The following is a 26,308-nucleotide window of genomic DNA, read 5'->3' as shown; positions in this document are numbered from 1 at the left end:
TTGAAAACTGCTACATGCTCATATGAAGTTTCACCACCACAAAAAAAAAAAATAATAATAATAATAAAGCGCATATTCTCAGAATATGTTCAATTCTATATACTTTTCACTCATCATATATTGCCTATTTGTTTAGGGCCTTATTCAATAAGGCATTATCCCCATAAACGCAAGTGTGCTTTTGCTCATTCATGCAAGGCTCTTTAAAAAAAACAAAACAAAAGCTTATTCTGTAGTGAAAAAAAAATCCAGACCTTATATTTTTCTGCCAAGTTTAGCGAAATCCAAAGCCAATGTCAGGGGGGGGTGTAGCTATATCCAACAGCGCCATCTATGGGTTACTGTGCTGCAGTGCCACAGCAGCAGGCAGTTCTTGAAATAACCTTCTAGAGATTTGCATATTTCTTTTGTACTTTACACATACTGTATGATATCCCATAGCGCGTGACAAAAAAAAAAAAAGTTAAATTTTCGCCATCTTGTTTTGCAAATTTAGGACTATGAAATGTCTTTGCTGATCCGCCAGCCTTTATTTTGCTTGGAAGGAGAAAGGAGGGGGGGGGGGGGGGGGGGGGGGGGGGGGGGGGGGGGGGCAGAGGAGCACACCCTGGGTTGTCAGCATATTAAAGCTTAAAAAATGAAAACTAACGACGACAGCGCTACAGGGAGTAGTCGTCAGCTAATATATTTAGACAGAGAGAGAAACGAAATTAGATCTCCTTTAAACTATAAATTAAAAAAAAAAGTGGAGTCACAGTTTAAAAAAAAAAAATAATAATAATAAAGCATTTGAGGCAAAGTTCTGCACTGGTGGAGACTTCAGGTACCGCCTTTAGTCCCAGTAACTTCCACGTTAAAAAAAAAATAAAAAATAATGCTGATTTACAATATATATCTATATACAGAGTATATTCATAGAGATACACACCTCTATACATATTACAGTTTCAATGATTTGTCAGTTTTAAAACACTTATCGGCACTGTACAAAACAATTAAAAACTTGCTTCTATTTACACTTTTAAAAGAAAAAATGCTCAGGATCAGAACTTCAGATAAAAATTTGCTTTCATAAAAAACAAACAAAAAAAAAACCCCAAAGACGTATTGCTTTAATTTGTTATGCCTTGGTAAATACTGCTGGTCTCCTTTTGAGAACTGCCCACTAATTCCTGATCGTCTTTTTCAGGATCAGATTGGGGGGGGGGGGGGGCAATGAATGGGAGGAGGCGGCGCTGTTTTGACAGCATCAACTCCGTATTACACCCACACGGTGGATTATCATCTGCAACAGCGGCAAACAGACGTCTCTCCGAAGGCTCATTTCTCCAGTCCCCAGGCGGAGCAGACCCTGCAGCGGATTTAAGCAAGCGTTCGCTTTCAATCACCCGAACAAAACAGGAAGACGCCAGGATAAAAATCAGATCCACGTCTAACCAATCATATTTTAAGAGCAGCCGTACAGCAATGTGCAGATAGAGAGATTTTAAAGAGGCAACCAGACCCCTATATAACATGTATGTGTGTAAAAACATATATAATTACACACACACACACAGAGGACTGATGAACTAAGCTTTTTCTCAAAGAATGGGACAACCTTTGTGAAAAAAAACCCTTAACAACCCTTTCTTCATACAATTTTGGTAACTGCCCTAGCAATGACAGATGCAACATAGAATTTCTGATACCAGCGTTGCCTCTCTCTTTAGTTACAATGAAAGCTACGCAGGGCAATAGCTAAAGGGAGCAAGGATGGCATGGGGTGGATTCTTGACAGGGGTATGGACTGAACTGCAAGAGAACGTGTTGTAGCGGGCCTGTCCCCCCCTGGCGGAACGATGCAAGAATCTGCTACCCGGCAAAAATATCCATCGCTATCAGTCTGAACTTCCACATCTCTGCTTAATTCCGCTTGGTTTGAACAGCACAAACTATTACCCCCCTCCAGTACGCGGCACCGAGTCGAGAACAAGCAGATCCCGGTTCTGCCTGCCCCAAGGGCAAGCCAGATGTGTCCCTCCCTCCCAGGCAAATGCAGCACTTTTGCTTCAGAAACATTTCATGTGAGAGAGGGCCGAGGGGACGTCGCTTCTTAACATACAAGTAGGTCACCAGCTCAAACAAAATGTTCATTATCTCAGAGGAAAGCTATGTTTGTCCAATGTCAGGTGTATGCTCAGAGAGTCAAGTACACGCATATCACGATGCATGTGTGAATTATATATTTTGGCGCATATATCCAGCTATTATGGTAAAAACATTTTTAAAAAACCTTAAGCGTTTCAATTAAACAAAAAAAAAAGAAGAAAAAAAAAAGAGCAGTGTGTATTGAACGGGGGAGTTTTGTTATCCTTACCAAGGTGTACCGAAAAGGATGTACAGAAAAGGCCATTACACCAGAGACGATTGTTAAGATGGGCTCCGCTCTATTCACGTCTCAAAGTAGCAACGGCAAGAAGCAGGCCACAGCAGAGAAATAAGTAGCAGGGTTACACAGGCGGCCTACCTTCACCTTACTATGGAGGGCAAAGAACAGAAAACACGAGAGGCTCACTGAATACTGTTATTAGGAGTTGGCTTTTTCTTTTTGTTTAATCTAAGCATACCTCAAACCTGATTTTCATATTCATTCAGGTGGGGGGGGTTTTCCCCACCCCATTTTCCTAGTGAAATAGCACTCACGAAAGGTGCAGGATTAATAGCACTAAAAAAAAAAAAAATAATAATAATAAAATAAAATCTAACTTTTCCACTTACACACAGAACAGGTGTTCTGTGTGTAAGTGGTAGGGTAAGGTTCGGTTCTCCCATGCTGCTCAATCAGGGTGCCCCAGCTCTTTTCAGCAGGCAAGGGGGGAATTCATTCTCCAGCCCTGTACCAGTCCTCAACCTGTAGGCTCAGACGCCAGCAATGCCACCAGATCATGCCAAATCGTGATGGCTGGCTTTGTATGGGGGGGAAAAACATCTGCTAGGAACTGGACTGAGGTGAGCAACGTCCTCATTTCAGGCAGGCCACAAAGGGGCTTTCTGGTGGTAACAACTGCCAGTTACACCATTGGACCAGGGTCCGATTTAACCCAGGAACCCAGGCTCTGTTACAGTTTTAAATGGTGAGCTAAAATATCCGTTCAGATCAATTTTCTTTGCATTTTCACCCCTATGTTTAACAAAAAAGAACCTATAAATAGTGAATTTCTGTTTACCCCACACACAAAAAAAAATTCACTACATCAGGAGTAAACTCAGGTTAGGCAAGATTTCGTGCTCCAAACTTACATGCAGAAATGACAAAAATAAAGGCAAACCCATGAAGGCGTTAGCAAAAAGAGTTGCTTTTATGTTTTAGGGTGCAATTATGACTTTTGTTCTCTACTAAAAATGCATAAATAAAATTTAGTGATTGGGAGAGTGCACGATTACATCAAACTGCTTATTTCAACTGGGGTCTCGGAAGGCGAGGGAGAGATGAGACTTGCCCAAACGTCACAGGTAGTGGGGGGAGCCGTGAACTCATGACCTGTGCTCTAAACACTAGGTCATGCCTCGCTTCTTTCCATTAAAAATAAGAGAGCACTGGAAGATGAAACACAGAAAGTGACCATTTTCATGGAAACAGCCCTGTATCCGGCCAGCAAGGGCTGAATGTCAACACGGCAGCTGCTCCTTACATCAGAGAAGGTCTTCAAGCCAAGAAGAAATCAGGGCATCAGTAAAAGTTCTTTATAATCAGGAGTCTGTTGAAATATTCCAGTATGTACCCAGATCAATCCAGACTCCTTGGTAGTTTTCCATCCCTGCCAGCAGATGGAGTCAGAGAAGGTTTTCCTAACACTGCTACATAACCCTCCCGCAGTCCCCTCAGTATCTCTGTCTCCAGCAGATGGTGCAAAACCTGCAGTTCTGGAGTTTAAAAAGGCTAGGAAGATTTCCTTACAGATGGTCTTTAGACCATCAGTGGGGCCATCCCTCCTGCCCTCTTGGTCAGAGGTGGACAAGCAGTAGGTTGGTAACCCTTTTGGAAGCTCGGTCAGCGGATTCGTGGTGTGCAAATCTGGTGGTTCAGACCCTTCACGAGGCAGCTGGAACCTGCTGGCAGCTCTGCAGGTACAGACTGGGTGCAGAAAAATATACTCCCTTTATTCCTTTTTAGCTTCTGGCTTGCCAGGGACATTAAAGTTACTTAAAATTAAAAAAAAAAAAAAAGTACACAGGCAGGAAAGCTGGTTCCTGCCTCACACGGTGGTTATTGTGCTCTCTGCTTCTTTTGCTTCTGCAGTACTGAAGGATGCAGAGCTAGCTCTTAACCGGCTGTGTGAGGTGAATCCCTGCTGGCACACGATCTCAACCACGTGAAGGACACGCAGGATGGCTTGCCGCTCATGTGGAGGTTCGCGGTAGTGGCTTAACAGGGCCTGTCTCCGCACAGACTACATCACTTGCGGGGAAGGCGCCTCAGGGTGCGCCTACCTCCGTTACGAAGCTGGGTGCTGTTGCTGTAGCTCCTCTCCCCGTCGGCGTGGGAACGGCAGCCTTTCTGCATTCTTGGGTTGGCTCGTCAGCATCGGTGGGGGGGAAATCCCCACCATGGTTATCCCCGGCAGTTTCTAGCTCCGGGTAGGAGCAGGGAGGCTGATTTGGAGGATTTTCCTCTCAACCCCGTTTTTGAGCCCTCAGTCTTTTCCATGAAATTAATTTTATTAATGCACAAAGCCTATTTGGCAGAGAAGACAGCAGGAGAGGTACACTCTCAGACCCGGTCCCGGTCTTCGGTGGATCCGAGGCCAGTGCAGGCAAAGAGGAAGCGTTCCTCGAGAGTTCACCTGGTAATAGATCTTCCCACACAGCCTGGTGGCTCAGATGAGGACTCTTAAGGATTTGGATATGGTGGATGAGGCACCATTGGATTTCCCAGTGGCTGCCCCCGGACTGGACAGGTGGATCAGATTAGGGACCCTTAGGAGGTGGCCCCAAAGTGGTCAGTCTCTTTTGTAAGGAGGAGCTCTGGCCCTTCATTCCATAGGTGCTCCAGGAGCTGGGGATCAAGGTTTCTCAAGAGGAGTCTGATTTGGAGGGAGCGGATGGATGGGTTGAGGGTTCCAGCGAAGGCTTTTCCCTTTCAAAAGTCGGTAAAGATGCTGGTGGTTTGGGAGTGGGACATTCCTGAGTCCAGCTTGAGAGTTGGCAGGGTTATGGATTAACTTTAACCGTTGCCTGAAGGCGACATTGGAGCTTTGATGATACCCAAGGGCGACACTTTGGTGACAGCAGTAACAAAAAAAGCCCACTATTCCGGTAACAGGCTCTGCTGCTTTGAGAGATGTGAAGGATCATATTAGAGATTCACTTCACAAGAGCAGCGATTTGCAGCAGTTTTATGCAAAGGGAATGCCTGCGTTGGGTCCAGCAATTATAGGAGGTGCAGCCTGCGTCAAGACTGGCAGCACAGGCGGCTAAGCATTTGGTGGTGGCTGTGGCACATGGCATTGAGGCTTTGTACAACCTAATGAGAACTTCTTCCAGGATCATGTCGTCTATGGTGTCGGCCAGAAGATAACTATGGTTATGGAACTGGTCGGCGGACGTGTGGTTCAAATCTCACCTGGGAGCTCTTCATTTTAAGGGCAAACTCGTTTGGAGAGGTCCCGGAGAGGATAATGAAACATCTGTGAGAGTCCAAAGTGCATAAGTTGCTAGAAGACAAGCCAAAGGGCAGAAGATTTTTTTCCTGCTCTGATACAGTTTTCTGATAATAGATTTTATCCGGCTAAAGGTTCTCCAGGGCCTCAAGGCAGACTGCAGCCAGAGCTCAGTCCTGGGAGCAGTCCTTTCGAGATGGTCGGAGACCTTACCCAGGGCAACCCAGGTGCAGGCACAGGCCATGCAAAGTCCTTTCAATGAAACTAGGACAGTACACTCTTCAGTTCTAGCTGTCGTAGGGGTGCATGGTGCTGTTTTCGAGGCGTGGACCAAAATTACCACGGACCAGTAGGTCCCAAGTGTAATAAAAGATGGCTATGCATTAAAGTTTGCTTGTCTGGTTCAAGATGCTGATCTCGTTTTCCCTTGCACGCCTTTCGCCAAGCAGCTAGCCATTCGGGTAACGCTGGACAATTTAAGGGGGGGGGGGGGGGGCGCATAGTCCCAGTCCCCTAAGACAAACAAGGAACAGGGAGGTACTCCATTTATTTTGTCGTGCCAAAGAAGGGATATTTCATCCGATTTTGGATTTGAAGAGGGTAAATGCAGCACTAAAAGTTCATTTTCGAATGGAGACCCTGAGGTCAGTCATCACGGCAGTATGCAAGGAGGAGTTTTTAGCCTCTCTGGATTTGAGAAGCTTACCTATACATAGCCATTAGGCCAGGGCAACAGGGGTTTCTGAGGTTTATGATATTGGGGGGAAATTTTCAGTTTCAAGCCCTCCTGGCGACAACATTGTACATGTTCACCAAGGTGATGGTGGTAGTGGCAGTGGTCCTATGTCGGGAAGATGTGCTGGTGCATCCGTATCTGGAGAATTGTCTTATCCAGGCAAAGTCAGAAGATCTTGGCTTGGGCACAGGTCAATATTGAGGAACTGTAGGTGGCACATTAGGTCAGCGATTCTCAACCAGTGTGTCATGACACACCACTGTGTCGCAAAGCACAAGCTGTGTCGCTGCCTCCGCTTTCAGAATACTGTGCTCCCTGGTCTCCTGCTGATGCAGCTAATCTTCCCTCCCCCTCCTCTGCTCCAGCAGAATGTAGAGATCTCCTCCTCCAATCGGGCCTGTCAGCATTTTCAAGCCCAAGCGGAACATAGCAGCAGAGTAGATTGCAGCAGGAAGCGGCCATCTAGAAAGAGGCCTCATGGGCAGTATGACATCCTTACTGGCACGGCCCAGAAGAGAAAGTGAAATGGACCTGCGCAGGAACAAGAAGAGCAGCAATGCGAGCCAAATTTGAAAAGGCACAGCATTAGGGCCTGCGGCCCCAAGAAAGAGAACGAGTCCTGCCAGTCACAGGGGCCGAAGGAGAACAGGCTGAAGCTTCAAGCTACTGCTACTTGTGCTTCCAGAAGGAGAGAGCCTGTGTGAGACTGAGCCTGTGAGAGTGCGTGCCTGTGTGAGGCTGAGCACGTGAAAGTGAGACAGCATGTGTGTGTCTGTGTGAGACTGAGCACATGAATATGAGACAGCCTGTGTGAGACTGAGCACGTGAGTGAAAAGAGCCCGTGGGTGTGTTTGCCTATGTGAGGCTGAACATGTGAGACTGTGTGCGCGAGCGTATCTGTATGAGACTGAGCACGAGAGTGAGACAGCCTGTGTATGCATGCCTATGTGAGGCTGAGCATGTGAAAGTGAACGCGTGTGTGTGTGTGTACATACACTAGACTGAGCAAAAGTGAGAGACAGCCTGTGTGTTTGTGCGAGACAGAGCATGAGAGAGTGAGGGAGCGAGGGAGACAGTACGTGCATATACAAGTCCCCCCTCCTTCCCTCGTTAATCCAAGACAACCTCAGGGCACCATGAAATCAAAGGTTCCCAAGTATGGAGAGTAGGGGATATTTTTTTTAATTCTTATTTTTAATTATTCGATGCGTGTGTCTGCTGTTTTGAAATGTTTTAATGGTGTCTGGAACATTTTTATGAGTTTTTAATTGTTGGATGTTATTCTGTTCTTCAGCTGTGATGAAATATGTATTGTTTTAAATTAGTATGATTTTACAATTTTATATTTTTGATTTTTTTTTTTTTTTTATGAGGAATGGTGATTGTTTTTCCATTGTTGTACTGTTGTGGTTTCCAGTTCAGTTTTTGTCTGTATATTTCTATTCTTACAGTATGCTCTTTTTATTCTGTATTTGGTGAGGGTCTGTCTGTATTCTGCATGTATGACCAAGGTGAGGTATTCTGCCAGTGTGTAGTTTTTGTGTAGGGATCTAGAGCAGCCTGGCTTGTTCTATTTTCCTAATATGAAGTGTATTGGAGAAATTACTTACCTGATAATTTCGTTTTCCTTAGTGTAGACAGATGGACTCAGGACCAATGGGTATAGTGTGCTCCTGATAGCAGTTGGAGACTGAGCCAGATTTCAATCTGATGTCAGCACTACATATACCCGTGCAGGAAGCTCTGCTCTTTAGTATTCTCTTTGAAAAGCAATAGTGGATATTTGTCTGTTTGGATAACTTGATTAACTTGAACTAGTTGACGTGAATTGTAGCTGGAGACCGCCAGTGTCGTCAACCGAGAAACGCCGACACCCGGTAACTATGGGTGTCTTAACTGGGGGTAAGTCTGGCTTACCCCTGCTTGTCTTGCTCTCGGGGATTGTCACCTGAGGTTTCCATATTTTGAGGCAGCCGTGGGCGGGATACTGAGTCCATCTGTCTACACTATGGAAAATGAAATTATCAGGTAAGTAATTTCTCCATTTCCTAGAGTGTAGCAGATAGACTCAGGACCCATGGGATGTACAAAAGCTACTCCCAAACCGGGTGGGAGGCTGCCCATGGCCCACTTAGTACTGCCCTAGCGAATGCTGTGTCCTCCCTGGCCTGAACATCCAGGTGGTAGAACCTTGAGACGGTGTGAATGGAGGACCCACGTCACTGCCCGACAGATCTCGGTGGGTGACAGCATCTTGGTTTCTGCCCAGGATACTGCCTGGGCCCTTGTGGAATGGGCCTTGACTTGTAGAGGTGGAGGCTTGTCTGCCTCTACATAGGCCGCCTTGATTACTTCTTTGATCCAGCGGGCTATGGTTGCCTGCGAGGCTGCTTCCCCTTGTGAAAGACTAATAGGTGATCCGTCTTTCATATGGATTCCGATCTTTCCAGGTATCTGACTAGGAGACTGCAGACGTTAAGATGGCGTATGCGGTGTGAGTCTTCAGAGTCCTTATTCTCATCTGGAGATGGCAGCAAGATGGTTTGGTTTAGATGGAAATGAGAAACCACCTTTGGAAGGAAGGAGGGGACAATGTGTAGCTGTATGGATCCCAGTGTGAATCTGAGGAACAGTTCCCAGGCAGGATAGCGCTTGAAGTTCGGAGATGCGACGGTCTGAACATATAGGCAATAGGAATGCAGTCTTCAAGGTCAGGAGCCGTAGGGACAGACCGCGTGTAGGTTTGAAGGAAGCTCCTGCTAGGAAGTCGAGTACTACATTGAGATTCCATGGGGGTACCGGCCACTTTAGTGGTGGTCGAATTTGCTTGACCCCTCTCAGGAAGCAGGAGACATCTGGATGGATAGACTGATGCCGTCCACTTTGGCTCTGAAGCAGGCAAGCACGGCCAGTTGAACCTCGATGGAGTTGAGAGACAACCCCTTCTTCAGGCCATCCTGCAGGAATTCCAGGATCATGGGAATTATGACTGTACACGGAAGGATGTCGCGGTCTTCACACCAGGCTTCGAATATTCTCCATATTCGTATATAAGTTAAAGATGTGGAAAACTTGTGTGCTCGAAGTAAGGTGTCAATTACTGCCCTCTAGTATCCGCTCTTCTTCAGGCGAGTCCTCTCAATGGCCAGACCGTAAGAGAGAATAGAGTTGGGTCTTCGTGGAGGATCGGCTCCTTGCTGGAGCAGGTCCCTGTGTGGAGGTAGACATAGGGGGTTCCCCGCCAGAAGTCTTTGCATGTCTGCATACCACGGCCTTCTTGGCCAGTCCGGGGCCACTAGAAGTACTAGCCCCCTGTGGTGTTCTATCTTGCAGATGATCCCGCCCAGTAGTGGCCAAGGAGGAAAGGCATACAGCAGGTCTTCCTGTGGCCAGGTTTGGACGAGAGCGTCGATCCCCTGGGATTGAGGGTCTCGTCTGTGACTGAAGAACTTGGGCATTGGACCGGGTTGCCAGAAGATCCATGGCTGGGGTTCCCCAGTGGTCTCTTATCAACTGGAAGGCTGTGGATGCAGCCTCCCCTGGGTCTAGACTTTCTCTGCCGAGGTAATCCGCAATGACGTTGTCTTTTCCCGTGATGTGGGCGGCCGAGATCCCTTGCAGGTTTGCTTCCGCCCACATTATTAGGGGGTCTATTTCCATGGACACCTTTTGGCTTCTGGTTCCTCCCTGGTGGTTGATGTAGGCCACTGTTGTGGCGTTGTCCGACATGACTGACAGCTTCTCCTCAGAGTCTGTGACTGAATTGTAGGCAGGCTAGTCTGATTGCCCGGGCTTCCAGTTGGTTGATGTTCCATCCCGACTCCTCCTTGTCCCATTGCCCCTGGGCCGTCAGTTCCTGACAGTGGGCTCCCCACCCTCGTAGGCTCGCATCCGTGGTGAGCAAGACCCAGGTCGGTGGGGACAGTCTTACTCCCTTGCTCAGATGGTCTTCTAGTAGCCACCATAGGAGCTGGGTCTGTACCTCCGCCGGCAACTGGAGGCGGACAGTGTAGTCTTGGGACATCGGGTTCCATCTTGACAGTAGGGAATGTTGTAGTGGTTGCATGTGGGCCCTTGCCCATGGTATGACTTCTAGGTTTTATATCATGAGTCCGAGGACTTGGAGGTAGTCCCATACCATGGGGCAAACGCCATTCAAGTTTTCTCAGCTGGTCCATCAATCTCCTTCTCCTTGTAATGGGAAGGACGACCTTGTCTTGTTGGGTGTCGAACTGGACTCCCAGGTATTCTAGAGATTGGAAGGGCTGCAGACAGCTCTTGGTTGTGTTGACGACCCACCCAAGGTTTTGCAGTAGGTTCTTGACTCTGGAGGTCGCCTGATGGCTTTCTTCTGGAGATTTTGCTCTGATCAGCCAATCGTCCAGGTACGGGTGTACGAGGATTCCTTCTTTCCTCAGTGTTGCTGCCACTACCACCATGATTTTGGTGAACGTCCAAGGGGCAGTGGCTAGTCCAAGGGGTAGCACTCTGAACTGGTAGTGGTGTTCCATGATTGTGAAGCGTAGGAAGCGCTGGTGGTCGTGATGAACCGGGATGTGCAGATAGGCTTCTGACAGATCCAGGGAGGTCAGGAATTCTCCCGGCTGTACTGCCCTTATGACCGAACGCAGGGTTTCCATGCAGAAGTGTGGTATCCTCAGGTAGCGGTTGACCGACTTGAGGTCCAGGATGGGCCGGAACGTACCCTCTTTCTTGGGGACAATAAAATAGATGGAATAATGCCCAGTATTTTGTTGGTGCTTGGGCACTGATGTTATAGCCTCTAAGGAGAGCAATTTTGTCAGTGTGGTTTCCACTGCCATCCTCTTGGAAGGGGAGTGGCAAGGAGATTTCACAAACTTGTCTGGAGGGATGCCGTGGAAGTCCAGATAGTATCCCTCTCAAATGATGATTAGGACCCACTTGTCCGACGTTATCTCGACCCATCTTCGGTAGAATAGGGCAAGCCTCCCCCTATGGCTTCTTCCTGGTGGATGGGTCTGTTGATTCTCATTGTGGGGTGTGGCTGGGGCCTGGACCTGTGCCGGCTCCCCTCTTCTTGTGTTTGTTCCGAAAGGAACATACCAAGCGCCTTGCAGGGCAAGGCGCTTGTACGGTCTAACGCGCTGTGCTCCTCTGCCCTTGGATGTTCGGGGAGAGGGACGCTGACTTCTTTGTTCTTGTCTTCCGGTAGCCAAGATACTGGGGATTTGCCCCATTTGTCGGCTAACTTCTCCAGTTCGCTTCTGAACAGGAGGGCTCCTTTAAAGGGCATTCTCATGAGCTTCGTCTTGGAGGTCGTGACAGCTGACCAGCTTCGGAGCCAGAGTTGCCTTCTGGCTGCCACAATGGATGAGATGCCCCTGGCTAAGGTGTGCACCAGGTGAGACGTCGCATCCGTGAGGAAGGATATCGCTGGTTCTTACGGTAGTATAAAACGATTTTTTTATTGAGTGTGAAACACATAACATATAAACAGTGGCTACTCAGAAAATCCAGTGACATATCACATACTTGTAGATACAGAGGCACCACATTTGAAATGAACAGACACTCATTACATAACACCCTTCTTCCCCTTATTCGGAACGGAAAGACGTGGTCAACCCGGGCTGTGAACACTCCATGAGGCACCAGCAATGTGGAGCTCTGATACACTCCTCAGCACCTCAACAAAAAAACAAAAGTACAAGACCATCGCCTTTCAGTGTACGAACTCTAAGTAAACTGCTCCCACCCACCCCTCCCTCCACCCCAGGTCCATCCAAAATAATCCAACAATAATTCAACAGCTGAAAGTGTGGTCATGGCTAGTCCATGGACTGCGAGTACCTCATCATATCCAAGTCCAGCGGGCTTTCTAGTACAGTCAGTCATTAAGAATCAGACTCTGAGCATGGTGCAGCAGAGCTTGGAAATAGACTTCCTAAGTTCTTAAAAAGGATCTGCGTTGCAGCGGTGATAGTTTGGAAGTGAAATTGTCCATTTGCATCATACGGTGGAAGTGTATACGCCAGGTCCAGTACGAGGGCGCCTTTAATTCTTTCCAATTGAGCAATATAACTTTCTTCCCTACCAACCAGGCCTTCTTGACCAATAAACGAGGTCCCGCCCCCCCGAATCAAGGTCTGGGGAATGCAATCAAAAAATCAGATGGGGAGTAACTGAGATCTGCACCTTCAACAGGTGTTGTAAATACTTCACAATCTTCCCCCAATATAGTTGGATCAGTGGGCAAGCCCAAAAGACATGAGATAATGCCCCAACTGCAAGGTGGCAGCAAGGGCAGGTGGCGTCCGGGATTAGTTGCGCACACCAGGCTGTGGGGAAATAAAGGCTCTCGCAGGAATTTGTATTGCATTTCCCAGAAATACATGTTCCCAGTAGTCTTGGTGGATATCGCTGGTTCTAATGTTTCGACGGGCATGGTAACGTTCCTGGCGAGTGATAAGCAGGCACGTGTCACCATGGCACAGCAGGCAGCGATCTGTAGTGGCATAGCTGCTGCATCAAATGACTGTTTAAGGATGGATTACTGACGTCTGTCCTGGACATCCTTGAGTGCCGCTCCTCCTTCGACTGGAATGGTAGTGTGCTTTGTAACAGCGCAGATCATGGCGTCCTTTGGGAAACATCAGGAGTTCTTTGGCTGAGGGATCCAGTGAGTATAGGGCTTCTAGGGCCCGTCTTCCTTTGAAACTGGCCTCCAGAGCATTCCATTCCAGGTCGATCAGTTGTTGTACGGCTTATAGCAACGGGAAATGGCGTGAGGCCTGACTGAGCCTGACCAGAAGAGGGTTTGTCTTTGGTTTCACTGAGGTGTTTGTGCTTGGGATGGCCAGTTCCTTCAGGTTCAGAGACACGAGGTCTGGTAACTAGTCTCTGGAGAAGAAACGCATCATGGTACGGTATGGTTCCATTCCTGGAGAGATTTCTCCTTCCTCCAGGGAGTCTGGTTATTTCTCTGAGGTGTCCGTGTCCTCTAAGAGGAGGATTTTGTCCGGAGGGGGCACGTCTCAGGGAGGCCAAGAGGGCCTGGAAGGTTTTGGTCTTCTGGCGGAGGCTGTGGATGTGTCGTCAGTGACATCGATTGTGCCTGGACAAAGGTTTGCAGCCCTTTGAAGAATTCTACCCAGGAAAAGGTTCCTGGGTCCATACTGAATCCAGCGGTGTTCCCCGAGGGGCCCATCTGAGAAGGGGCTGAGCTGGGGATAGAGAGGTCCAGGGTACTATCATTGATGGAGCTGGATTCCTCTACTGGCCGGGGTGGGGGGCCTTGTCCTGGTTCCAGGGCTACCTCGCACTGTAGGCACAGGGCAGAGTCCTCGTGTTGCGCAGTTCTTAGGTGGCAGCTGGGCAGAGGACTTGACTTGGCTTTCTTGGCCGGTGGTGCCATAGTTGGACGCATAGGGTTGTTCAAGACTGTTCTGTGCGTTTATATGCGCGCACCGGGCGGCTTAGATATGCACTCCGGGGGTGTCGAAGATATGTGTGCAGGCCGCTATGTGTGCTTACAGAGATGCGCGTGATGCTATGCACACAGGCTTAACTTGTGCACCCGGTGCAGTTGGGCATGCCTCTATGCGCCCAGCACCCTAGTGTGCGACTGGCACAGATGCACGCGCCGCTAGGCGCACAAGTAGGTTATGTGCCCGGCTCAGTGAAGCAGACAGTACAGCGATCGAGGGGGAGAAATGGTGCCGATAACCATGCAGGCAAGATGGCGACCCCCCCCCCCCCCCCCAGAGGTCTCCACGTGGGAGGACCCTCATACCGGATCAGGGTCTAGCCCATACGGGGCTGATCAACCCGATGGGACAGACGCCGATTGGCGATCTGTGCGGCTATCCGAGCCTCGGAGACTTTAAGAAAGTTTTCTACCTTACCTTGTCTCGGCGTTTCCCAGTCTGGGGCCGGGCAGTCTCTGGCTGCGGGGGGAGAGGGAAAAGTACCTTCACCGCTGCGCTTGGTATTGCACCCGCTGCCTCACAGTCGCTCCCGTTCCTGGGGGCTAAGTCCACGCCGGGAACCGGCCACCCGACCAAGGCTTATCTCTGAGGGATCTCGGAAATCACCTCAGGAATTCTAGACTGGGGGAGGGACCCTTAGGTATCAGCGCAGGAGAGTGGGGCTCATCTGTAGAGGTAAGATTAGTTCTTTGTTTTGGAATTTTCTTCTTTGTTTTGGATTTTCTAATGCTGTGCAAGCGTGTGTATAGTCCCGAACTGCTAAGGAGACAGAGAAATACTGAAGAGTAGAGCTTCCTGCACGGGTATATGTAGTGCTGACGTCAGATTGAAATCTGACTCCATCTCCAACTGCTATCAGGAGCACACTATACCCATTGGTCCTGAGTCCATCTGCTACACGCTAGGAAATGGTATTTTAGGGCCTGGTGTAATATTAACACTTCTACCTTTTCATAAGTAGAGTTGTTACTGTTTGCGTGCTGGCACTTAGTATTGTTTTAGTATGGACGTTTTACTACATTGTTATAATTCTTTTACTTGTGACTGAATGCTAAACCCACACTGAACATGTTACAATAGGCCTAATGCCATATGGGTTCCAAGTGTCTTTTTTCTTTTTGTAGGGTTTTCTGGTTGGCACCACAATAGTGCATATAAAAATAATATACATGTGATTTTTTTTTTTTTTACCTCATTGTACTTTTGTCATTTTTCATATAAAATCTATTATAAATGCATACTTTTTAATTGTGTTGGGAGGGAGGGTTGTGCAAGGCTGTACAGTTCACAAGGCAGACTTCTTCACCCACTGAGCCCAGAAGGACACCACACTTATCCCCCATTTCTGCCAGAGCCTAGCAAGAAATGGCAATCCTTTTTCTCTTCTGGGATAGTGATAACTGATTCTATCTTCCCCTGCTGGGCTCGAGAGTGACAGCAGAAGAAAAAAAGGTTGGTAGCACCACGGGGGGGGGGGGGGGGGGGGGGGGAAGAGAAGAGAGAGAATGCAGCTTGTACAAACATTTATTTCTGTTCAGAGAGAGTACTCTTATCTTTCCCTTGTGTCATTCTTAACAATTAAAGTATATTGAGCTTTTTTTTAGTTTAGCTGTGGATTACTGTGAGTGGTGTGTCACACAAGTGAGTAATGAACATCAGGTTGTTACGATGGGAAAAAGGTTAAGAACCACTGCACTAGGTTATGTAGCAGAGTCAGTAAAACTCTGTCTCCATCTGCTGGCAGGGCTGCAAAACCCAGGAGTCTGGACTGATCTGTGGTACTACAGGAATGAAAATTAGCAGGTAAGAACCAATTTTCCTATTAGCTTGGACTTCAGGGTTCAGCTATTGAAAACTGAAGACACCCGATTACCCCACCACCACACCCCCAACAAATCAAAAGCCATGTGTCAGGGAACTGAGACACCTTTTCCAAGCAAGCGCTATCTATGCCTAGTGAGAAACCACAGAGGGAACAGACGTGAACCGCTGGGAAAAAATTGATGAACGAAGAATACAAGGATGAGCAAAATTAAAATCCTGAAGTTTTGCCCCGTCTGTATATGAAGACAAATATAAAATGTTATTTAGGTGGAAAACAACGGTTTCAGAAGTGTACTCCTGCCTTTCTGGTTCACGAATGAAACTCTCTCATTAATTGTGCTATAGGCAGAGAAGCAGTCACGTGTAACTTTTCCCACAAATTCTCTGAACCTTTATCCATCTTCCAGTTTCACCCCCACCCTTGAATTAACAAGCTATCCCCTGCCTTTAAAGGTTATCTTGGGATATTTTTTATTTTTAGCCAGCATTTCCAAATGATGCTCCGGGCATGTCACCGAATTATTAGAATTCAGATACTGCAAGTTCCGTCCCCAAAGAGCTTACAATCTAAGTGGCTACCTGACGGAACAGGAGATTACAGACATGCTCAAGGTGACAAGGAGAGAGTCAAGTAGGGGGAAGAGGGATTACGAAACATGGTTTCCCTATTCTCTTTCCATTCTGTGTTTGCAGAGCGGTGAGAAAGCTTTAGTAAAGCTTTTGGAGCTGTTAAGTTTAAAGGATGCAAACTTCAGAGACACCTGGCTCGATTGCTCTCTCTCTGGTGTTCCCCTGGAACCGCGGACTCTGCCCAGTTTTAAGTCCTGGCTCTTTCAGGTAAGGCACTTGGGTTTACGACGTGACCAGCCCTCGTGTGGAGCTGCGCGGGTCAATGGCACATAAATCGCATGATACGACCTTAGGCTGAGCGAGGTTAGAGTCGGGTGGCGATATACTGTATAGAATTATGTTTTTAGAGAGGACCATGCCCCTCCTCCCCCCTGACTGAATCCAGTTTTTTTTTTTTATCCTCTTTCACGGACCATTTCAAAAATTCCCGAGCTCTGTTACACAACCCATCACAAACCGTGCTCCTCTGAAAACTCTGCGACAGCCCGGATCCAGGATCTCCACAGCGGGACACTTTTGGAGGGAGGTTTTTTTTTTAACAAACATTTCTTTACACATCTGAAGCTGCAAAGAATAACCCGACTCTTGAGATACAGGAGAAAAAATGGTTTCTTTTATCTTTAAATAAGTTCATTTCCTGGAACTATACAGATAAAAAATAAATAAAAACCTCAAATGAAGTCACTGCTAGCTAAGATGTGGAAAAGTACAGATACTGTCAAAGTGCCCCTGAAATGCTGAAAGGATTGCAGGCCCCTACAATATTCCTGCTCGCGGTTACTGTCACTTCATACGCCCGTGAGCGTTTTATCACCCGGCTCCGCTTCCGCACCCCCAAGAACGGACAGAAAGAAACAAGCAAAGCTGTCCGGCTGCATGTTTACACCTGCTTCTGCCAATTTTTTTTTTTTTTTTTTCAATTTTTGGCAAATGTCTCAGCTCATGAAGCACAACCGCTACAACTTGCTTTATCATCTGTGCGCCCGCCCGGAGAATCAAGGTATTTGATAGCTCCTGCCTCCTTCCCTCCCCCTTCCAACAAGTGCTAAGAAATCTGGATGGTTCATGAAATCCACAGGACTTCTTAAAAAAAAAAAAAAATGTAAAAAATGATTTTAAGTACAAGCATGGCAGGCGAACCTGCAAAGGCAGAGGGACGATGTCCTACTTAGAGGGCAGTTTTCAAAAGCCACTGACCTGGGTAAGTACAGATTTACCTAGGTCTTGTCTGAAAAGTTGCCCGTCTTAACCTCATCTAAGAAGTCTGCACGGCATAACTAGTGGAGCGTGTTTCGGTTGGGGAAGGTGAGGGAAGCGAGTGGGATTGGGATGAGGAAAAAAAAACAACAAACCACACAATAGATTGCATTTTCATCTCTACACGTTGTTATTTTCCATAGGAAAAAAATAATAATCCCCGCCCCCTCCCCCCCTCCCAAAGAAAAAGCAGATGCAAAACATCCGCGGATACGAACGTTTTCAAAATGAGAGAAAGCTCGCACTTCAAAAACTGGTGCAAAGAACATGGGTGAAAAGTTAACTGCAGATTAGGCAGCAACAGCTTGGGAACGTCCTCAATAACCGTTACGGCACCGTACACAGCATTTTTGGCTTCTCCAGGAGGGTGGTGCCCGGATCTGTCAGGTTAAGGACATCCGCAATGAACAGGCACGAGACGAATCTGCATTTCTCTCTCTCATGCACATTAACTGTGGACATCCTGAAAATCTGACTGGCGATGGGTCAAGCAGGAAGGGTTAGGGAAACCGTGCTCTAGGATACTTGTCCGAGGGAACAGGGAACCTGGCCAAACACTGCTTAGACAATACATTATTCAGGGAAAAACCACAAGATGCCAAAAAAAAACAACCCACCCCCAAACATTCTTCCTTTTTGACCTGGGCAAAGTTTCAGCACCCTATTCCCAAGGACATCATCCAGACTCGCTGGGGAAACTATTTAAAAAAAAACCAAACAATCCCCAAAACCTCAGTCCACTCTTTTACCGTCACATGAGCTGGTCTCACAACTTTGTGCTCAGTACTTCAGAGCAGGCCAAAAAAAAAAAAAAAAAAAGTCACCGCCTTGGCAGAATGCTTTAGCTATGACCGGCCCCAACCGCGTACAGGTGGGTTTCAGGCTCACGGAGCGACCCTGCTAGGCAAAGTGCAACGCGCAGCTCCCAACATAAAATTACAGAGGTGCGCAAGCCACTGTCGCAAAAAAAAAAAAAAAAAGTCTCCGGCGCCCGCTCTGCTAGGACTGCTCCAGGGAGCTCTGTGAGGGGCTGGGCTCCGTGCCCTCCTCGGCACTGCTGTCCACATCCTGCTCCATGGCCGTCTCCTCGTCCGCCAGCCGCTGACTGGTGAAGTTATTGAGCTCCAGGAGCCCGCTCGGCTCCACCACCACATTCGTGCTGGAGTGACATGGGATGGAATACTGAGGGATTGTCTGGAAATGGGGGGAAAAAACAAAACAAAACACAGCCGTTTTAGAAACTGCATTTGTTGTTCTTTCAAACGCCAATTATGTTGAATTTTAAATCTTTTTAGATTGCCATTTGAGCTGTGAAAATGTCAGCAGGCACCCTCTAGAAACTTGCAGTCAATTTATCGACAAGAATTCTATTTACTAAAGGTTTTCAGACTGATGCAGAAGCCAAAATTCCTAGAAAATGCCATACTGGGTCAGACCAAGGGTCCATCAAGCCCAGCATCCTGTTTCCAACAGTGGCCAATCCAGGCCAAAAGAACCTGGCAAGTACCCAAAAACTAAGTCTATTCCATGTAACCATTGCTAATGGCAGTGGCTATTCTCTAAGTGAACTTAATAGCAGGTAATGGACTTCTCTATACCCAGTTATAGTCCCCTATAACTGGGTATAGTAGCTCTGAATGTATGGACAACCACATATATATACATACACAATGAAGTTTGACTTTGTTCTCTCTCATTTTCTAGCTTACCTGGATAATAATTTCTGTAGGCATCTCATCTGCTTTCTTCTGGGATACGTTCTGAATGTGTATGAACTGGCTGCTTGTGGGCACTGCCGGAGGATCCACTTTCCTGGTGAGGGGCGGTGGAGGCGGGGGAGGCGCGGCGAGAGGCGGGGGAGGGTTCGAGACTGGCTCCTTGCACTTCTGCAGCTGAGGGAGAGGAGGGGTGGTCGTGGCCCCCACTGTGGTCACCCTCGGCACCTGTGTGGCAGGCGAGGGGGCTTCAGGCTCCCGGCGGAGCTTAACGGTGGGGACCCCCTTGCTCAGGGGATCTGCCGTCACGGGTTCCACGTGCGTGTCGATCTGAGCTTCCATCATGGACATTTTCAGGATGTCCGCCACGGCGGTCTTCTCAAGGACCTGCGCAGGAAACCCGCTGGTGACCGGCACCGCCAGTTTTGGCATGCACCCTCCTATAGCTGCCTTGGACACTGTCGGTGGCTGGTGCCCTTCAAAGGTGATCTTTGTAACAGCTGATCCTTGTGTTATAATTGGCTGCTGCACCTGAAAAAAAATCAAAATTTTCCTTGGGTGTTTATGGTCAGGCTTAAGTTTTTTTTTTTTTTTTCCTACTCACAGGCTAAATGAGCAGTAAACCCAAACGTAAAAAAAAACAGAAAATCACCACCAGAGGTCCAGTCAGTCTGCCCACTTTCCTCCCTCCTTGCAATATCAAACTCTGCTTGATCACCAGGGCTTTACCCCCCCCCCCTTGTTTCCTGACAACTAGGAATCCTCTGTGCTTGTCCCCGGCTTTGTGGATCATCGCCACCACGCACGCATGTGAAGATCTACTTCCTAGCATTACTTTCTTAAGTAAGTCCTCCTATCGGTCAGTCAACTGTTCTTATTGTGCGTGGAAGGGAAATCGTAGAACCGGGAAAGCTGCCCATAAAGGGAAAAAAAAAAAAAGGCAGAAACACCTCCTGCTGTGGGAAGAGAGGACTGGGCTAAGAAAAGAAAAAAATTTGATTGCTGTGAAATATATATATATAGATATATATTTCACAGCAATCAATCATGACGACATGGAGTGGGCTAACACTTTGAGGGCCTCTGTGTCTATAAAGGAAAAAAAAGATTTGTGAATCAGGCCCAAAGTTACTGCAGTCCGTCATCCTCCTGTGGGGACAAAAAACCAGAATTAACCTGCCCAAATTTAAGCCACTTCATACTCATTTTTTTGTTCTATCAGGAGAAAATAAAATGTTCCTCTGGGCAAATAATCAAGCAGAAAAAAAAAAAATTAAATGGAAAAAAAACAACCACCAATATAAAACCATAAAAGGAAGTTAGAAAAAACTGCAAAAGAACAATTGCCTATGCTTTGAAGGCCTGCTGTATTTCTTTTCATTTTTTCCCTGCCCGCCCCCCCCCCCCCCCTCTTTTTTTTTTTAAGAAACTGGGTGGAAACAGCTGGGAGGCAAAAGGAGAGCAGCGCTGCCTCAGAATCCCCCCCCCCCCCACCCCCAAAATCGGGAAAAAATAAAATGCGCTGGCCTCATCAGAGCACAACCTGCGGTTGTCTCTGGGCCGGGCGGGGAGGGACCGGCCCACCGGTAAATCCCCCCAGTCACTCACCGGTCAGCTGCTCCGGGATCGCAGGAGCCAAGAGGAGCCCCCGACAGGCCTACCACCGAGGAGGAAATGAAAAAGTCTCCTCGGGAGGCCCGGGGTTTTTTGTTTTTTTTTTTTAACAAGAATAGCTTTGCTTTAGCCAAACAAATTAAGGGATTCCTGAACCTCTTTTTTTTTTTTTTTTTAAAGAATCAAGTAACCAGGACCGCAGGCTCTGCCACCTTCATCTGCTGGAGACAGAGAAATACTAAAGGGGGCTGCAGGTGGCGCACCATACTTAGCAGGGGTGCCCTTCAAGTTTTTCTCTGTCTCCATCTGCTGGAAGGGAGGCATAACCCAGCAGTCTGGGCTGATCCGGGTACACCCAGGGGACCTGCAGGATCATCAGTATCCTCCCCCAGGAGGTCCTCATCTTTCCCCTACAAAGACTCCCGGGTCTCCAGTCTTCTGCACGGCTCCGATCGGCCATGGACAGCGGTGGAGAAAGATCACCCTCCCTCCCCCCCCCCCCCCGTGACTTCAGGGGTAGCTGTGCTCAAGCTGCCCCCTACCCCAGAGAGGCAGCGGGAACAAATGCCAGCCCGGGACAGATGCATGTGCGCATCGCCACACGCAGAGCACAGACTGCCACGCGGCATGACTCCTAGGACTCTGAACAAGCAATGTGAGAGCCGTAGCAGCCTTGTCCCTGCACGGCTACCTGCGATCTGCCCCACCCCACCCACCCCCCCAGTCGACGGATACTAAAATAAAAAAAAAAAAAAAAAAATTAAATTTAACTTTGTCACTTCCCTTGAAGATGGGCAGCAGGCTTCACACATCCTCCTGGGGTAGAGGGAACTGGCCCCTACAAGTTGTCTACACCCGGCAGCAGAAGAACCGAGCCAGATAAGGGTCCCCAACCCCCTGCTCATCCACTTCAGCACCAGAAGGGATGGTCCGACCAGGACCTGCCAACCTTCTGGGAGGAAATCCTCTTTTCCTCTTCCCCCCCCCCCCCCAGTTTCCAGACTGCAGGTTTTGCATCTCTACCTTCTGCTGGAGACAGAGAAAATACTGAGGGATTGCAGGAGGCACACCAGGTTATGTGGCAGTGTCCACAAAAAACTTTCTCTGTCTCAATCTGCTGGAAGGGAGGCAAAATCCAGGAGTCTGGACTGATCCATACAGGAAGCCAGTGGCTCTGGTTTATGAAGGACAATAGCAGAGATGTTGTGTGTGTTTCATTACCTGGCTCACTGGTGGTCTCTCCGAGGAAGAAGGGAGCTGCACCTGTGTCTGCATGGTCTGGGGCGATGGCACACAAATCCTTGCCTGGCTCTGGTGCAGCTTCGGCAGCTGCTGGGTGGTTTTCACAGCCAGCACCTGCACCACCGTCTGCTGGGGCTGGGTGACCCCGGGGGGCAGTGGCCTTTCCTTGAGCAGCAGGTGCTGCTCCTGCTGCAGCGGGCCGAGCTTGTGCTGGCGGATGGCAAGCTGGGCAGTCTGTTGGATCTTCTGCTGCAGCTGATCAGGCTGGACCTGCAGGATCTGCTTCTGCTTGGTATGCAGGGCCTGCAGGGTCTTCACCTGCAGCTGGGTGGCCTCCTGGTGCAGGTGGATGTGCTTTTGCTGCTTCTGTGCCTGCGTCAGTACAGATCTGTAAAAGAGACCTGTCTGGGGATCCAAGGTGTCCATCTCTTCCACTTCCCCCTCCTCCGTCCCAGCATCCTCACTGTGTTTAGCAAACGCCGAGTGGCTGCTCAAAGCCTAGAAAGAGATGAAAGGGCAAAACTTAGGACAGAAATAGTTAATGCAAACATGTCAAACCTTAGAGCAACAAAGAACGAATCTGTGTGCAAAACACTAAAAAAAAAAAGAAGAGAAAAAAAAAAAGGCAATTTAAGCAGCAAATTTTTTAAAACCGATTTTCTAACCATCCCATACAGTGCACAGAAGGGTCCAGCTATTTAACACATCACTCTCCTGCTGGCTTAATATAAATAAAGCCTAGCACAGATTGTGCCAGAGAGCTTGTGCTCCCCCCCCCCTTTTTTTTTTTTTATTTTAAATATCTTTATTAATTATGACCGGAGCAACAAACTCCATAGCAACAACATCCATCATAGCAATTCATCATTATTGAAAACATCATTGTATGTAAAAAGGTAATGGAGAAATTACTTACCTGATAATTTAGTTTTCCTTAGTGTAGACAGATGAACTTAGCATCCCACCCACAGCTGCCTAAGAATGGTGCCAAGGATTCACCCATGCGGGTGTCGAACTAGGGGTAGGCAACAGCTTACCCGTATTTGCTTAATCTCGAGGTTCGCTTCCCGAGGTTCTTTTTCTCTGGGGCAGCCGTGGGCGGGATGCTGAGTCCATCTGTCTACACGAAGGAAAACAAAATTAACAGGTAAGTAATTTCTCTATTTCCTAGATGTAGCCAGATGGACTCAGGACCAGTGGGATGTACAAAAGCTACTCCCGGACAGGGCGGGAGGCTGCCCGTGGCCCACTTAGTACTGCCCTTGCGAAGGCTACGTCTTCTCGGGCTTGAACATCCAGACAGTAGAACCTGGAGGTGGTATATGGAGGACCACGTTGCCACCCGACAGATCTCGGCGGGTGACAGCAGCTTGGTTTCTGCCCAAGATACTGCCTGAGCCCTAGTAGAATGAGCCTTAACCTGTAGGGGTAAGGGCTTTCCCTCCTGTATGTAGGCCGCCTTGATTACTTCCTTGATCCAGAGAGCTATGGTCGCCCGTGAGGCCGCTTCTCCTTGATTCTTCCCGCTTGGAGAATGAACGAACGAACAAGTGATCCGTTTTGCGCACCGGTTCCGATCTTTCCAAATATTGCACCAGGAGTCTGTCGATATTTAGATGGTGAAGAAGGCATGAGTCTTCAGAGTCCTTATGTTCATCCGGAGAAAATAGGGAGATGGCTCGGTTCAAATGAAACTCGGAAACCACTTTCGGTAGGAAAGAGGGGACGGTGCGCAGCTGTATGATTCCAGGGCTGAACCTAAGGAACAGTTCCTGACAGGATAGTGCATGTAGTTCGGAGATGCGACATGCTGAACATATTGCCACCAGGAATACAGTCTTCAATGTTAAGAGGCATAGTGACAGACCGCGTGTTGGTCTGGAGGAAGCCCCCACTAGGAAGTCTAATACCAGATTGAGGTTCCCATAGGGGCACCGGCCACTTTAGGGGTGGCCGAAGTTGCTTAATCCCTTTTAGGAAACGGGTCAAATCTGGATGAGCTGACAGACTGATACCGTTCACTTCGGCTCTGAAGCAGGAGAGGGCTCTTACTTGGACCTTGAGGGAGTTGAGCGACAGCCCCTTCTTCATACTGTCCTGTAGAAATTCCAGAATCGTGGGGATCATGGCTGTCCGGAGTATCTCGCGGTCCTCGCACCGGGCTTCGAATATTCTCCAGATCCATATGTATGCCAGAGATGTTGAGAACTTGCTCGTGCCTTCGAGTAACCGCACTTCTTCAGGCGAGTCCTCTCAAGGGCCAGACCGTAAGAGAATCGAGATGGATCTTCGTGAAGAATCAGGCCCTGCTGGAGAAAGTCCCTGTGTGGAGGTAGGCACAGAGGGGTCCCCGCAAGGAGTCTTTGCATGTCTGCGTACCATGGGCGTCTTGGCCAATCCGGGGCCTCTAGTAGAACTAGTCCCCTGTGGTGTGCTATCTTGCGGATGAACTTGCCCAGTAGTGGCCATCGGGGGGGGGGGGGGGGGGGGGGGGGGAGGCATACAGTAAGTCTTCCTTGGGCCAGGTTTGGACGAAGAACCTGGGGACTTAGGCACTGAGATAGATGGCCAGTAGATCCATGGCTGGGAAGCCCCAGCGATTTACTATCAGTTGGAAGGCTGTGGTCGACAGCATCCATTCCCCCGGGTCCAGGCTCTCTTGCTGAGGAAGTCTGCTGAGACGTTGTCTTTTCCTGCAATGTGGGAGGCCAAGATCCCTTGTAGGTTTATCTCCGCCCATGCCATGAGAGGGTCTATCTCCAGAGACACCTGCTGGCTCCTGGTTTCTCCCTGGCGGTTGATGTAGGCAACCGTTGTAGCATTGTCCAACATTACTCGAATCGCTTTGCCTTGGAGTCGGTGGCTGAATCGCAGGCATGCTAGTCTGACTGCTCGAGCTTCTAGGCGGTTTATGTTCCATCCCGCCTCTTCCTTGCTCCATTGTCCCTGGGCCATCAATTCCTGACAGGGGGCTCCCCACCTTCGTAGGCTCGCATCCGTGGTGAGTACGATACAGTTCTGTTGGGATAGGCTTACTCCTCTGCTTAGGTGGTCTTCCTTTAGCCACTACTGAAGCTGAGAACGTACCTCTGCTGGTAGTTTGAGGCGAATTGAGTACTCCTGGGACAGTGGGCTCCAGCGTGACAGTAAGGAGCACTGGAGAGGTCGCATGTGAGCCCTTGCCCATGGAACGACCTCCAGGGTTGATGCCATGAGCCCGAGGACTTGAAGATAATCCCATACCTTAGGGTGTGCATTGGTCATCAATCATTGTAATAGTTCCATCAGCTTCCTTCTCCTCAGGGGAGGGAGGAAGACTTTGTTCTGTTTGGTGTTGAAACAGGCCCCCAGGTACTCTAGAGACTGAGGGCTGCAGGCTGCTCTTGACTGTGTTCACGACCCAACTTAGTTCCTGCAGTAGGTTATTGACTCTGCTGGTCACCTGTCTGCTTTCTTCTGGAGACTTTGCCCTGATCAGCCAGTCGTCCAAGTAAAGGTGTACTAAGATTCCTTCCTTCCTCAGTGTTGCTACCACGACCACCATAATTTTGGAGAATGTTCTGGGGGCGGTTGCTAGGCCGAAGGGTAACACTCGTAATGGTGACCCAGTATCGCAAAGCGTAGAAAACGCTGGTGATCTTGATAGACTGGAATGTGAAGGTAGGCTTCGGAGGTCTAGGGAGGTTAGGAACTCTCCTGGTTGTACTGCCATTATTATGGAGCGAAGAGTCTCCCTGCAGAAGTTTAGAATCCGCAGATGACGGTTGATGTTCTTGAGATCCAAGATGGGTCGGAATGATCCTTCTTTCTTGGGGACGATAAAAATAAAATTTTGTTGGCGTGTAGGAACCGGAGTTATTGCCTTCACACTGAGTAGTCTTATCAGAGTGGCTTCCACTGCCAGTCTCTTGGTGTGGGAGTTGCAGGGTGACATCATAATTTTGTCCCGAGGGAGGCTGCGGAACTCCAGAGAGCGGAACTCCAGAGAGTAACCTTCTCGAATGATGTTTAGTACCCATTTGTCAGACGTGATCTCGACCCATTGTTGATAGAAGAGGGAAAGTCAACCCCTTATTTCCTCTTCCTGTGGATGGATCATCCAATTCTCATTGGGGAGTATGGCCGGAGTTTGTCAGTTCCGAAAGGGCTGAGACCTTCCTGAAGGACGAGGTGTCTGGA

The 26,308-nt window shown here is 48.5% G+C and overlaps 1 protein-coding gene across 4 annotated transcripts in view; it reads right to left on the bottom strand.

Moving 5' to 3' along the window:
• Positions 1-16,892: 16,892 nt before the first annotated feature.
• Positions 16,893-26,308, bottom strand: part of EMSY (EMSY transcriptional repressor, BRCA2 interacting) — a 166,142-nt gene continuing 156,726 nt past the window's right edge. For all 4 annotated transcript variants that reach the window (XM_029602160.1, XM_029602159.1, XM_029602161.1 and 1 more), the window contains 3 exons: positions 22,109-22,627; positions 19,268-19,804; positions 16,893-18,752 (listed from right to left, as the gene is read on the bottom strand). In XM_029602160.1, coding sequence (XP_029458020.1) covers positions 18,558-18,752; positions 19,268-19,804; positions 22,109-22,627 — 1,251 coding nt within the window. In that variant the 3' untranslated portion in view covers positions 16,893-18,557. The remainder of the gene's footprint in view (positions 18,753-19,267; positions 19,805-22,108; positions 22,628-26,308) is intronic.

Source organism: Rhinatrema bivittatum, chromosome 5 (genome assembly GCF_901001135.1).
Source record: "Rhinatrema bivittatum chromosome 5, aRhiBiv1.1, whole genome shotgun sequence".
In the NCBI taxonomy this organism is placed as follows: Eukaryota; Metazoa; Chordata; class Amphibia; order Gymnophiona; family Rhinatrematidae; genus Rhinatrema; species Rhinatrema bivittatum.
The sequence above is the reverse complement of the archived record's forward strand: the minus strand, read 5'-3'. Positions and strand labels throughout refer to the sequence as shown.